This window comes from Schistocerca gregaria, chromosome 4 (genome assembly GCF_023897955.1).
Source record: "Schistocerca gregaria isolate iqSchGreg1 chromosome 4, iqSchGreg1.2, whole genome shotgun sequence".
Taxonomy (NCBI): domain Eukaryota; kingdom Metazoa; phylum Arthropoda; class Insecta; order Orthoptera; family Acrididae; genus Schistocerca; species Schistocerca gregaria.
In genome coordinates, this window is record NC_064923.1 from 310,471,649 (window position 1) to 310,486,903 (window position 15,255).

At 43.2% G+C, this 15,255-nt stretch overlaps 1 protein-coding gene across 1 annotated transcript in view; it reads left to right on the plus strand.

Annotated features, from left to right (window-relative positions):
* The first annotated feature begins 475 nt into the window (after positions 1 to 475).
* The window catches only part of LOC126267274 (uncharacterized transmembrane protein DDB_G0289901-like), a 154,307-nt gene continuing 139,527 nt past the window's right edge, over positions 476 to 15,255 (plus strand). Inside the window, exon 1 of the mRNA XM_049972342.1 lies at positions 476 to 602. Within this exon, the coding sequence (XP_049828299.1) occupies positions 498 to 602 (105 nt within the window). The 5' untranslated portion in view covers positions 476 to 497. The remainder of the gene's footprint in view (positions 603 to 15,255) is intronic.

The following is a 15,255-nucleotide window of genomic DNA, read 5'->3' on the forward strand; positions in this document are numbered from 1 at the left end:
GAAATGGAAATATCATGTCGAAAGAGTGACAGAAAACAGATTGCCAAAATGGAAAGAGAAATTAGGCACGTTAAAGACGGATGGATGGATAGCAGAGATCGGAAAAGGTGACTACAACACCTGCTCCTTGGATGAGGTTGATACTAGGTCTCCTGATACTTTCGATCAGATATTGTATGTGGTACAATGACACGCACATCACAGCAGTTTGTAGGTATACGTGAAACACAGAACATACTATTTGTGGACCAGTCATTTTGGAGAGGTACGGGACAGCGGCGCTGGAGACGCCGCCCCCTGGGCAGCCGCTCCCGGCGCGCTTTCCCGCGCGTGAGATCAGCGGCCCGTCCGGAAGCGCCAACTAGGTCACCACCGGCACCATCGGCAGAGCCGAGAGCCGTCCCCACCAGAGGAAAGCGCCCGCCCGCCTACCCACCGGCTGCCGAGGCGTCGCCGCCGCCGCCGGCTGACCTTGAACCGCGCGCACAGTCGCCCAGATGCCGCCGACGCGCGAGCACCGCCGGCGTCACAGCCTCTCCCACACCGCGATGTCGTCGCTACCGCTGCTGCCGCTGCTCAGCCTGCTACTGCTGTTGCTGCTGGTGAGTAGCCAATCGCACAGCGATCTTAGCGTCGAGTGTAGCACCCTCTGAGGCACCGTGACTGTAATACAACAGAGAAAATGGCTCTGAGCACTATGGTACTTAACATCTATGGACATCAGTCCCTTAGAACTACTTTAACCTAACTAACCTAAGGACATCACACACAGCCATGCCCGAGGCAGGATTCGAACCTGCGACCGTAGTGGTCACGCGGTTCCAGACTGAAGCGCCAGAACCGCACGGCCACACCGGCCGGTAATACAACAGAGACTCTCACGGAAACAGCCCCTATGGTACTGAGACTCTTGGTGTGTCGAAACTAAATAGTGACCCCAGTGCCTGCAAAACTTAAGAGCAAAGTCATTATGCTCTCTTTTCAATATGACATTTAATGCAACGACTCGGTTTTACTTGCCGGCCGGTGTGAGCGAGCGGTTGTAGGCGCTACAATCTGGAACCGCGCGACCGCGCTAAGGTCGCAGGTTCAAATCCTGCCTCAGGCATGGATGTACGTGATGTCCTTAGGTTAGTTAGGTTTAACTAGTTCTAAGTTCTAGGGGACTGATGACCTCAGAAGTTAAGTCCCATAGTGTTCAGAGCCATTTGAATAATTTTTACTTATCGGATTGATTTCCTTCTCAAGGATTTGGGTACTATCCTGTTTCGACCTCAGTTTTCCTGTCATGTCTTCAGGGGTCGACCAACAACACTAGCGCAGTGGTTAGCACACTAGAGTCGCATTCGGGAGGACGACAGTTCAATCCCGCGTCCGGCCATCCTGATTTAGGTTTTCCGTGATTTCCCTAAATCGCTTCAGGCAAATGCCGGGATGGTTCCTTAGAAAGGGCACGGCCGATTTCCTTCCTCATCGTTCCCTAATCCGAGCTTGTGCTCCGTCTCTAATGACCTCGTTGTTGACGGGACGTTAAACAGTAATCTCCTCCTCCAACAACACTACTCGCAGTACGATGAGGTCTAAGGTTGGTTGGTTGTTTCGGGAAGGAGACCAGACAGCGTGGTCATCGGTCTCATCGGAGTAGGGAAGGATGGGGAAGGAAGTCGGCCGTGCCCTTTCAGAGGAACCATCCCGGCATTTGCCTGGAGTGATTTAGGGAAATCACGGAAAACCTAAATCAGGATGGCCGGACGCGGGATTGAAGCGTCGTCCTCCCGAATGCGAGTCCAGTGTCTAACCACTGCGCCACCTCGCTCGGTCGTCTAAGGGCAAGGTGTGCAATTTTATTTTCCTCCGTACATGAATTTCCCAAATTCTTTGTTTATGGGAATTCTGTAATTCAGTAACAACATATTCAACTGCTACTCATTCTTTTCGTTCCATTTTTAGTGTTCCGTGGCCCAATCTGTAAAAACGGAGCCCTTATGGGATAGCTTTGTCGTCCGTCTATCTGTGTGTTCGTCTGTCCGATTGTTAAGAACCACTTTTATCAGGGGCGGGTGGATGTATCAAGTTCAAATTTATGTGACAGATTAAGGTCAATGGTGCCTTGGTGATGTGAAACTTTTAAAGTTTTGAGTCACTTCAATCAAAAGATACGCCCATTTAGCTCATATATTTTGATATTCGACAACTCACTCGTCAAAACCTATACGATACTTCCCACTGACCTTCAATCATGAAATTGGTCAAGAAGAACGGTTTCACAGTACGAGTGAAGTAAAAAGTCTGAAACTTGTTAAACTGTGATTATATCACATAAAAATATCTATTGCCATTTGAACATACACACGCCATAAGCATAATGACGAATATTGCTGCATGCAAACCTGAAATGTAAGTTGTAGTCATGTTTTAGTGAGTAAATAGAAAATAGTTTTTTAATTTTTCTCTCTCTATTTATGTAAGCTGACGTTCCCTGCTGGCTTCTTTTTGTATGTCCAGACCAGTCTGAGGAACTACTATAGAGATTCTGATATGGTCTTAGTTTTTCGGGACTAATACATTTCCAGTATCGATATCGATAACACGCAGTAGTTGTTGAGATTCTCGGTTTCCAGGATGGATGAGCTGTCTATGTACAGAACTGAGTTTGTTCGAGACCTCAGTGCGCGACTCCTACTCGCAACCAGCCAATGTTTTTATCTTTTAGCAAGTGCCAGTAAACTCCTCCCTCACTCCCGATTTCTTAAAGAATCGAACTCCCATGTATGAAACGACATCAGGCGTCTGATTACTTAACAAGTGAGTTAATGCATTAATCGAGAAGAAGTTTAGAAAAGGTTTGAAATTATGCGTAAAGTTTGTTCGAAGTCGCTAAGAGCTCTCATTATCAAATATTCATGAGTATACTCTGCTCAATTTCAAAAGCTAGATTTTCATGCATCTTAATGTTTATGACGTTATATTTCCTGAACTGTGTGTCGTACAATGATAAAATTTTGGTGGTATGTTCAATAGTATACGCGGGTACTATCTGCAAAATGTGTTGTGAATAGAGTTAGTAACAAAGAAGCAATAAATTAAAACGTCATGGCTATTACTGAAATTTTACTGTATAAAGAGCGAAAATTTAATAAACTATAAACTTTTTTCCTGTCATTATTTTGCAGGGGGCTGCATTGAGAAAAATTTCATAGGTTTGAGGTTATGAGTAAAGTTTGTGCAAAGTCGCTAAGTGCTCTCGTTCTCTTCTTGACTTACTGTGTTAAGTCTTAAACAGAAGATTACACCACTTAACGAATAGATTACGACAGCTTTTTCAATTTCTAAATTTTATCTATAATTATGTGAGATACTGAAAAATCAAACTTCTGTTGCCACTAAAAGTCGTTACATAGGCAACCTGCAAATGGATCGGGCGGCCATGAACCGGGTTAACTGTTTAGTAAAGCAGATCCTCTCACCGACGTGAGGAACCATGTGTCACACGATTGTATTTGTTTTTATGCACCCACGTGCAGTGTCAGCACAGCCACAGTCTTATAACAACTGAATCCCTTCTCTAACCTTACCATTCATTGCTCACCTTATAATTGCGTAAATATATTAAAATCGATGAATCTTTTTCTTCACTTCATCATCCTTGATAGGGAAAGCACAACCAAGATAAGTGTAACTCGAAACTTCTTCTAATGGTTGATCATCAATTATCATCTTTGCTCCAATGGGATATTTTCCTTACCATTTCATATTTTTTGTCATAGACATCTGAAAATTAATTTTTTATTTATTAATTAATTTATTGTCGGAAGGTCAGGGTCATCAGGTCGTCTGATGAATCTAACAATGAATTTTGAAATCAACGGAAGTGAAAGCAGTATTAACTGTAGTAAATAAAAAAGAAATATGTAAAGGGCTTTCCATTTATTTCACTCGGTTTTGTAAAGAAAAACCTCTGTAGTTGCAATGAAAAATTGGCTGTGTTTAATGGCTTTGATTACTCATTGCTGGGCAACATGCTTCCTGCTGAAGTACGGGCTTTGACTCTTCTGTTTGGTACGACCGTCAGCGACATAGCAGAAGCATTTTTTAAACTTTACGGCAGGTTAAAACTGTGTGCCGCACCGGGATACAACTCCAGAACCTTGCCTTCACGGGTAATGCTTTTACTGAATGAGCTACCCGGGAACGACTCACGACCTGTCCACACAGTTCCGCTTTTGTTAGTACCTCGCTCATTCTTTTCAAACGACATGAATGCAAAATAAGATGCAGCGTCATAGTTGTACTGACATAACTGAACACAATACGGACGGATCCCGAGTTTACTCGTGTTTCACGTGCCGTCCGTTTTCTACACGCTGTCTGTACATGCCACCTGCTGTGATTTATTTTATACACCAGTATCAGATCTTATTGCGTTTATGTAATTTTTGATTATATTATGCTATTTCAGATAGTTACTTTTAGTCTTTAAGTTCCTTCCGCTCTATTCAGGAAACGGAAGGAAATGAACGAATCCGAAATATATTTAGAGATTTTTGACGATGATTCGCATATTTTTAGTCAGAATAAAAATTCGGATGAGAGGGTGAATTAACGTTTTTATCGTGCTGAGGACGATTTCAGTCACAGTGACACGATTAGAGCTGTAACGAATCGTAAGGTGGCAGTGTTTTCAAGTGATTCCGGCAATAAAGATAGAGGCGATCCTGTTCTTGTGAATCATTCGTTCTGTCACAATGTTCCTGGTACATATGTCTGTACCACAAATATTTTTTTTATTTCCTGGTGCGGATACTGGACCTCATCAAAAGAAAAGAACATGAACAGTGTTTCGTCAGAGTTGTCCGTACAAGTTTATATAAGCCCTGCATATCTCACTGGATTCGCCCTCGTGGAAGGGAGAACATCGAGGAGAGGTAGCTTAATTACACCCTATGGAACTGTTTTCAGAACGAAGTCTGACAGAAAGTTTCAAAACACCGCACAGTTCACTACAGAGTGAAAGAGTCTTTCTGGAGCTTTCTTTTCCTGTGTTTTTTTTTTTTTTTTTTTTCATTTCGACCCATAAGGAAAACATGTCACTCCTCCTCGTTCTCTTTCGATAATCCGCACCTTGATAGTGACTCCAGCTAGCCGCGTATCTTCCACAATCCTTCATTGCCTTCTGCAGGCACGTAGAACACGTTAACCATTATTGCTCTTAGGTATTAAGGCTTTTTGCCATCATCACAGGTATGCTCGATTTCTCCTGTTGGGGCCGCACATATAGCAGCGGCGCATTTAAAATCCGCGACTATGGACTAGCTGGAAAGAATCTATAACGTAGGCTTCACGTCGCAGCAACAACGACGGGGCAGAGAACGGCTATTCTGTTACTCCGAGAGTGGTTAGAGCCTATTAAACCGGTTTGCATTTCATTCCTTCAAGGCTAGTATGTTGCTGTACATCCTCTTAATGTTTCTCTTTGGTACAGCTTCTGCCTTGATCTGTATGGCCAAACTACACATTGTATTTTGGTACTCGAATATCTCATTAAATATTTACATTCACCTTGTCTAATGGCGGTATCTGCCGGCTCCAAGGAACTGCTGTAGCCCATCTGCTGTTCTTAATTTATACTGGATTTAACAAAAGGTGTGATCAAACTTTCAGGGAACGTTGCTGACACACACAGGAATAACATGTATTATAGGGACAAGGGTCGGAAAACACTTTATTTCCATGTTAGAGCTCATTTTCTACTTCTCTTAACAATCACATGTATCATGGGAAACACACAGAACTAGAATGTCCTAGCGTTACGTGAAACGTTGTCTTGCATTAATTTTCAAAATACGCTCTTGGTTACGTTTGTTAGAATGTACAGTAAGTCTTAATTCTTAGGTTCACCGCCGTGTTTGTCGTTCCATTTGAACGAAGTTGATGTTTACACTTGACTAATTTCATTGCTGTGCTAGCATCAAGATTGTTTAGTGATCATCACGCACTTAGTTTCCGGTACAGTGCAATGGAGGTGTGCTCTAATTCAGAGTCGTCAGATGTTTGTATGCTGCACGGATAAGCAGATGGTAGTGGCCGTGGCGTTCCAGAACGAAAGTGTCCCGTCAGGAGGGCGTTTGAAGCAACAGATAGTCCTCTTAGGGAAGCACTGTACGTTTAAGCCTAATACTCGAGACTGGGGGAGGCCTAGAAGAACGAGGACACTTCAACTAGAGGAGGAAACTCATGCAGTTGAGAAGAATCCTAGTGTCAGTGTAAGCCAATTATCTGTAACAGGTAATTTTGACCACATGACTGTCTCTAGAATGTTACATCACAACCATGAACAGCAGCTGACTTTCCTGCATTGGTACACTTCTGCAAATGGTTTATCCAACAATGTGTCAACCCTCACTTTAATGCAGATGTGTTCTTCTCGGATGATTAATGTGTTGAAGAGTTGAAGAAACAGAGTTTTAAAATGGAAATGTTTCCGGAACCACGTTCATATAAAATTTTCTTCCTCTGCTTGTGAGTAAAGTTTCCTGAAACTTCGGCCGTACCTTTTCGTTACGCCCTATACAAACGATTTAGCAGACGATATAAACAACCCTTTTAGATTGTTTGCAGATGATTCTGTAGTTTACCGTCTAGTGAAGACATCATAAGATCAAAACCAACTGCAAAATAATTTAGACAAGATACTGTTGAGTTCGAAAAGTCTCAATTGACTCTAAATAATAAAAAGTGCAATGTCATCCACGGAATGACTAAAGGGATTTCGTTAAATTTCTTTTACCCGATAAACCACGCAAATCTAAAGGCTGTCAATGCAACTAAATATCTAGAGATCACAATTACGAACAACATAAATTGAAACGATCGCGTAGATAATGTTTTGAGGAAGGCAAACAAAAGTGTTGGTTTACGTTTCATTCAGGACGACGTTTCTCTTCTTGTGGAGCCCCGTCAGCCGACAACAACACCATAATCAGTCAGATGATAAGAACTAGAAGCAGGTGCTTTATGCAAAATTTATTTCTCCCACTCTCATCTACTCATACTGCTTACTTGGTTAAATTCCCTCGGTTCATAGGACACAGTGTCGTATTATCGTAGCGTTGCGATGCACTGGTCTGTTATTCGCTCGATCATGAAACGGCTCTGATGTAGTTTTGATGACTTCTGAGGTTAATGGAGACATTGATTATCGTACATAGGCTTAAGTCTCGTCGGAACTAGTTAGCGTCTAATAAAGAAAAACTGTAATGGTGTTTAGAACAGCCGACGTTGCTGCGAATTGTGCTAATAAGTATGTAGTAATATTGAAGTTTTAGTCAGAAACAGGTCCTAAAGAAACGTAATATATTCGAGAATTAGCCCTTCACTCCGCAGCTGAGTCTGCAGGAAGTTGCAAATGTAATCGGATGTTCAATTTGATTTTTTTATCATAAATTTGTTTTCATTACTTACTGTATGTAAATGCGTTTCGTGTATAAGTGTGTGAGAAACATGTTCGCAGTCAAAATGATCGAGGACAAACTGGCAGAGAAATATGAAATTTTTGGTAATGAGATAGCGCAGGCTCAAGATTCCTCAGAAATTCAACCAACGTCTTTGAGTACCCTTGATACATTGTTAGTCTCCCATTCTTTTTACGTTGAACTGCATAAAACATTTAGGAGTCAGAACTATTTTCTGCCAGATCTATTAGGGACGCCGTTGTCACGTTAAAGTAGCATTATTTAACTATGCGCAGTACAAAGCAAACCGAAATTCAACCGACAGAATTTCGAAGATTGTTCAGGGACCCTTTCTGAGTATTTTGGTGTAAGGAACCAGTGGTAGCCGGTGATTCTTTACTCAGTAGTTGCATTTAATTTGATTTCATACCACAAGTTGTCTTTATACCTGCATTTCACTGAAAATATCTGCGCAACATCGCAAACGTCGACGCTATGTGTTGTATGTCTTGTAGGGAAATAAACTTTTTCCATTTCCGCTTCATAACACTTTCATAACAGGAACGCCCGCCTTAAGTCTTCACCCTTAAGCTGTTATCATTCAGCACTGTTCGTTTCTCCATCTTTTTTGTTTCGTTTTTTTTTACGGCTATGTTATACCTCAATAGTAATACTCGGTAGTATGGGTAGCTTTAATAATGGATTGTCCCATATGCACCATCGAGCGTTGCTTCATTGAAAGCAATACAAGAACGGCAACCACATCACAGTACTTTTGCGTCTGAGGGTTCTTGCATTACTTTGTGTTTTGCGTTCTAATTTTTGGCGGTTTCATTTTACAGGTCTTTTCACTCTTGTGACTGTTTTTTAACAGAATCAAAGGTAACTAGGGTGACAAATCGAATAACTCATAAATACGTTATTGCTGTGTGACGAGTAACGAGAGACCACCCGTAATACTTAGATGATATGCCTTAACGCCGACAGCGGTGACCACGCGGCTCTAGGCGCTGCAGTCAGGAACCGCGCGACTGCTACGGTCGCAGGTTCGAATGTGTGTGGTGTCCTTAAGTTAGTTAGGTTTAATTAGTTCTAAGTTCTAGGGGACTGATGACCTCAGTCCCATAGTGCTCAGAGCCATTTGAACCATTTTTGATATCCCTTAACAACCTTCAAAATGTTGTCGTTGGTGTTAGACTTCACTCTGTGCAACGAATTTCCCCTGTTTACTGATACAGACGACAGGTCTGTAAGCCGGAGAAACCAGAAGATAGTGCGACCTACATGGAGATGTTGCTGGCTCTTCCTCTAACACGAAAAGCACGATGAAAGGTTAGAGAGAAAGGCTGTTCAACAAAGCTAGAGATCATTGTTAATAATGACAGTCATTTCTCCCAAACTGATAAGTCAGTAATGCTTTATTGTACAGATAAGGCAAATTCCGCCTTTTGCTACTGAGTTATTTGTGTCCCAACGAAAATGTTTTATCTAAACAAGTTAGGAATCTTCAGTGGCGTATAACACAAACAGAATTATTTAGTGATACATATCTCGAAATGAGATTTGTAGTGATGATTCGTAGCTCATTTCAGTGTGACTTTCTATTTACAACTATATGTTTGTGTTTTTTTTTACGCTTAAATTCTTTTTATGTCCTATTCATGCATCCATTTGTCGTTGTGAATGCACTAAACGCACCTTGCGATTGATGTATCACATTTAAACATCTCTCTGCAAATTACATCTACATCTACATCCATACTCCGCAAGCCACCTGACCACACTATAGCACACTACACAGGCGCAGTAAGCATGTAAGCTGCAGTGTACATATAGTTTATGTGCTGCTTGGCTCCCCACAACAAACTACCTTGTTGCGCAAAATAATCTTGAAACTGTCACCATGGGAGAGATCGAAGAACATATCCATGGATATGCGTATTGCAACGGCAATGAGAACGTGATATTTTTAACATTGTATATTGTACGAACTGAATTAACACAAAACGTTGTATCTAAGTAGTACGTGATATCAGTGTACAAATATTCTGAGAGACAAAACAGGGGAATCCATACTAAATAAATTATTGTGTGTTACAATGATGATGCCAGCGGTCTTGCCGCAGTGGTAACACCGGTTCCCGTCACATCACCGAAGTTAAGCGCTGTCGGGCTGAGCTAGCACTCAGATGGGTGACCATCCTGTCTGCCGAGTGCTGTTGACAAGCGGGGAGCACTCAACCCTTTTGAGGCAAACTTAGGAGCTACTTGGTAAAGAGGTAGTAGCTCTGGTCTCGGAATCTGATATACGGGCGGCAGAGCGGTATGCTGAGCACATGCCCCTCCACATCCGGATCCAATGACACCTATGGGCCGAGGATGACACGGCGGCCGGTCGGTACAGTGGGACCTTCATGGTCTGTTCGGGAGGAGTTTAGTTTAGTTTTTTTACAATGATTATGCATTACATACTAGTGGAATTAAAGCTATGAAGGGAGGAGGGTATTTACTACAAAGACAAAATTCCGTCTACGGTTTCCAACTTGGTGTGTAGTTTTAAAATTTTATGAAATTTTCACCATTTGAGTTGAGGACCTAGGTATATTTTTTATTTTTATTTTCTGGCTGGTGTTTCGGTGTGGAATTGAGGTCTATAAGCGTATCCAGTGAAGTTAAGAATACTGCTGAAATCACAGGAATGGATCTCATACCAAAATACAAATACCTCGATTTAGTGCTGAATGAGTAAAAGCCAGTTTCAGCAAAAGTAGGAATCATACAGGTTTAGCTGGCCGAAGTGGCCGTGCGGTTCTAGGCGCTGCAGTCTGGAACCGCGTGACCGCTACGGTTGCAGGTTCGAATCTTGCCTCGGGCATGGATGTGTGTGATGTCCTTAGGTTAGTTAGGTTTAACTATTTCTAAGTTCCAGGGGTCTGATGACCACAGATGTTAAGTCCCATAGTGCTCAGAGCCATTTGACCCAATTGTGTGCCCAGACTCACGCCTCTTCACGGTGGAATGCGCGAGGTCGTCAACATATATTTGGTCTTGGCTGGACTTGAAAGTAACCTGTTCGAACCCTTTTTACTTTATCATCAAGGGCTGAGGAGGTTCGATGTGCAGCTAATCATGAACAGATTGTGCACCAGTCTCCTCAAATGGTTCAAATGGCTCTGAGCACTATGAGACTTAACATCTCGGGTCATCAGTCCCCTAGAACTTAGAACTACTTAAACCTAACTAACCTAAGGACATCACACACATCCATGACCGAGGCAGGATTCGAACCTGTGACCGTAACAGTCACGCGGTTCCGGACTGAAGGGCCTAGAACCGCTCGGCCACCGCGGCCAGCCGGTCTCCTCAGCTGAACGCAAAAGCTCTGCACAGTGTCTCAAGGAGAGAGAGAGTGTGAAGTTGCTGATGGAGATACCTTCGTCACATGATTTAAGTCCGGCAGCGTGTCCTTGTTGCTATTTTCGAGGAGTAGGTTATTAAGGATGCATTGTGTTTCCCTTTGTGCCTTCCTACACAGCACATTTCTAGGATGGGTCGCATGAGTGTTTTATTTGCAATCTCCTTTGTGTAAGTTGCACTTTCCTACTATGCGTTGCTAGTTCACGAAACAGGGGAACCATTCTGCTCGACTAAGGAGAGCAGAGTCTCTTCGGCTACGGTGTTGCTAACAATTTTGTGTTTTACACGAGTTCTCTAATTGTTTGAGCATGTATGCGAATTTTGTACAGGTGTAGCATTTTTTTGTTCTAAGTCTTCTCTGATGTGATGATTATTTCTTGTATCTTTAGACACGGAAAACAAATTGCATGTATCTTCTGAACTGACGGAAGCTTTTCACGCTTTGATTCAACTCTAGGGCACTAGGGCTAGGTAAGTTCGATCGGTGTCAGATAATGGCGACTGATTTGCAAATGCAGGTCTGCTATTGGATCACTGCCACGGAATACGCAGACGATCCATTGTTCTCTCGCGCTAAATACAATGGCTTGCCAAGTAATCCAGGTCGGCTCTTCAGTGTGAACTGGCATGAGACTTTTCGCTGGACAGAAGAAACGGTACCGTGTACATTCAGGGAATGGTAATGGCGCCTTTAAGAGTGAAACATACTTTCACGTCTCAGAATATTTCTCACACCAGCTGATGTCGTAGCTCGAGGATTAGTATAGAAATGGAAATAAATTGTAAAAATCAGTAAATGTTTTAATATGCTGGTATATAGCAGCACAATACAAACTTAATAAGAATATCCACATGCTCAAACTGCAAAGACATGTTAACACGAGAGCCAACTCTTCCAAATGAAAAGAATCAATAAATGCCTATATCAATAAGAGCTGGTAGCCGGAAACACAAAGGAAGATTCTTTGTGACCCAGTTCTCTTGCTGTCACCACTGAACCAAAGATCACAGTTCAGAATCGGTATGATGGATAATAGCACAAAATATCTGTCAAAACTGCTGCTGCACTCGTTATGTGCTGGCAGCCATCTTAACAGCGTTGGAGCTGTCAATGATATGACAAAATGACAGCTAAGTCTTCAACATTGTGTATGTAGAAGCTGTAAAAAACAACACGCCATTTGCTTATGAAGATTGCGTAGGAAATACAAATGAGACAAACAGCGGTGTCGTGGACAAAGAAAAATCTGTTTCGAAACACACGATCTCGAAAAAAATCGTAAATGTAAAAATGTATATATACTATCTGGCAATATTTGAGATAATGGCTACTGATACATTTTTCATTATTTTTTCTCCACTTAACAGGGGAATATAAGTGAAATATTTATGACGGATATAGATCTCATTGATTTCATTTGTGCCACGTCAGTGGCCAAATAAACCACTGTGAAATAATAAAAAAAGACCGAGTGTTAAGACTGCTGAAACATACCAAAACGTCAAAGTATTTTCTGTTGCAGTCATAAAAATATGAAACGTATTGACTTAATACTCTACAGAGGAGATACGTGGAGAACCGAACATCAAAATTTATAGTGCAGCCAGAACGAATTGGATCGACCGAAACTGTTAATAACGTAGTCAGGAATGATCAGCGGTGCATTAAGGCTTAGGTGAGACCGGGATGGTGAATTTCAACGGACTTCAGAGCAAAAGACATTATGTTATTATTTTTACGGAAATGAGAAACTAGAGGTTAACTTCATCTGTGCGTCAGACAGAAATGAGTGGACACGGAGATGTCGTATCAGTAGAAAAATGTGCAAGAAAGATACAATAGTTATATACAACTGTAGTAAAAGAGACACTAGTTTTAACATAAAACAGAGATGCGCAGACTTCAAGCTTGCCGTTTAAACCACATGAGTAATACACACCAGATATGTGTGTAGCTCAAGCACTTCATGAAACTCTTTTTATCGCTCACTAGGGCTAGAAACAACCCGCCACCGTAGCCGAGATTACCGGCACGGTAGCTCAGCGTGTTCTGTCAGAGGGTTAGCTGCCTTCTGTAATAAAAAAAACTAAGTGAATGGATTAACGATGAATTAGAATAGGTGTCATAGTATGTCAGCCCCAAACAAATGCAACGATCAAAAACGAGCAAAATGACAAACAAGAAAAGGTCGCTAACGCATGCTTAGTGTGATGGCGCTTGGCTCGTAAGTAAGCCGGTTCGGATCCAGGCGTAGGAAAATTTTTACTGTCGGTATATGGTGTTCCAGATCACCATTGTTTTCACCAATGTCCCGTACGAAACTCCAAACCTCTCCGCAGTGGCTCATGAAATTAGGGCATGTGACACTTGAAAAGTATCCTCTACCTGTTGTACAGATACGAAAAGTTTGGATCGATGTTTTTCATGCACGTCCTTAATGTACACTCCTGGAAATGGAAAAAAGAACACATTGACACCGGTGTGTCAGACCCACCATACTTGCTCCGGACACTGCGAGAGGGCTGTACAAGCAATGATTACACGCACGGCACAGCGGACACACCAGGAACCACGGTGTTGGCCGTCGAATGGCGCTAGCTGCGCAGCATTTGTGCACCGCCGCCGTCAGTGTCAACCAGTTTGCCGTGGCATACGGAGCTCCATCGCAGTCTTTAACACTGGTAGCATGCCGCGACAGCGTGGACATGAACCGTATGTGCAGTTGACGGACTTTGAGCGAGGGCGTATAGTGGGCATGCGGGAGGCCGGGTGGACGTACCGCCGAATTGCTCAACACGTGGGGCGTGAGGTCTCCACAGTACATCGATGTTGTCGCCAGTGGTCGGCGGAAGGTGCACGTGCCCGTCGACCTCGGACCGGACCGCAGCGACGCACAGATGCACGCCAAGACCGTAGGATCCTACGCAGTGCCGTAGGGGACCGCACCGCCACTTCCCAGCAAATTAGGGACACTGTTGCTCCTGGGGTATCGGCGAGGACCATTCGCAACCGTCTCCATGAAGCTGGGCTACGGTCCCGCACACCGTTAGGCCGTCTTCCGCTCACGCCCCAACATCGTGCAGCCCGCCTCCAGTGGTGTCGCGACAGGCGTGAATGGAGGGACGAATGGAGACGTGTCGTCTTCAGCGATGAGAGTCGCTTCTGCCTTGGTGCCAATGATGGTCGTATACGTGTTTGGCGCCGTGCAGGTGAGCGCCACAATCAGGACTGCATACGACCGAGGCACACAGGGCCAACACCCGGCATCATGGTGTGGGGAGCGATCTCCTACACTTGCCGTACACCTCTGGTGATCGTCGAGGGGACATTGAATAGTGCATGGTACATCCAAACCGTCATCGAACCCATCGTTCTACCATTCCTAGACCGGCAAGGGAACTTGCTATTCCAACAGGACAATGCACGTCCGCATGTATCCCGTGCCACCCAACGTGCTCTAGAAGGTGTAAGTCAACTACCCTGGCCAGCAAGATCTCCGGATCTGTCCCCCATTGAGCATGTTTGGAACTGGATGAAGCGTCGTCTCACGCGGTCTGCACGTCAAGCACGAACGCTGGTCCAACTGAGGCGCCAGGTGGAAATGGCATGGCAAGCCGTTCCACAGGACTACATCCAGCATCTCTACGATCGTCTCCATGGGAGAATAGCAGCCTGCATTGCTGCGAAAGGTGTATATACACTGTACTAGTGCCGACATTGTGCATGCTCTGTTGCCTGTGTCTATGTGCCTGTGGTTCTGTCAGTGTGATCATGTGATGTATCTGACCCCAGGAATGTGTCAATAAAGTTTCCCCTTCCTGGGACAGTGAATTCACGATGTTCTTATTTCAATTTCCAGGAGTGTATTAACTAAGACGTTGTTCCTCTGTCAATACGGTAAAGAGTATCAATATACTCATATTATTAGTATCCGTTTGTGGCTACCGTTGTCTTCAGGATGATACATGAGGTCTCCGGGTGGTACAGGTAAAAAACTTTACAGTTGATCATTTTCAGATTAACTCAGAAATGCAGATGAAAACATAGTCACAACAGTACAGCTCCTGTCATTCTACGTAACCTCCTTTCCAAAACAGTCCACAGCTTTTCAATTTATGACACGATTGTCTACCAGAAAGTGTATAGCAATATAGTTTAACACAGATCTACAACATGACTGTGCATGATTACAGCTGGGAGTGAGCAGCTATATATAATAAATAGAGTTGTTCTAGAACATTCTTGAATAAAGCTGTCAAATTAACTCACATCTTGAATAAACAGGTAATTATAAAACAGCGAAAAAGAAATAAACGTAATGCGCAACTGGTTATAGCTTGTAAATCACATTTACGAAGTTAGAAAGTTTATGTAACACTAGAATAA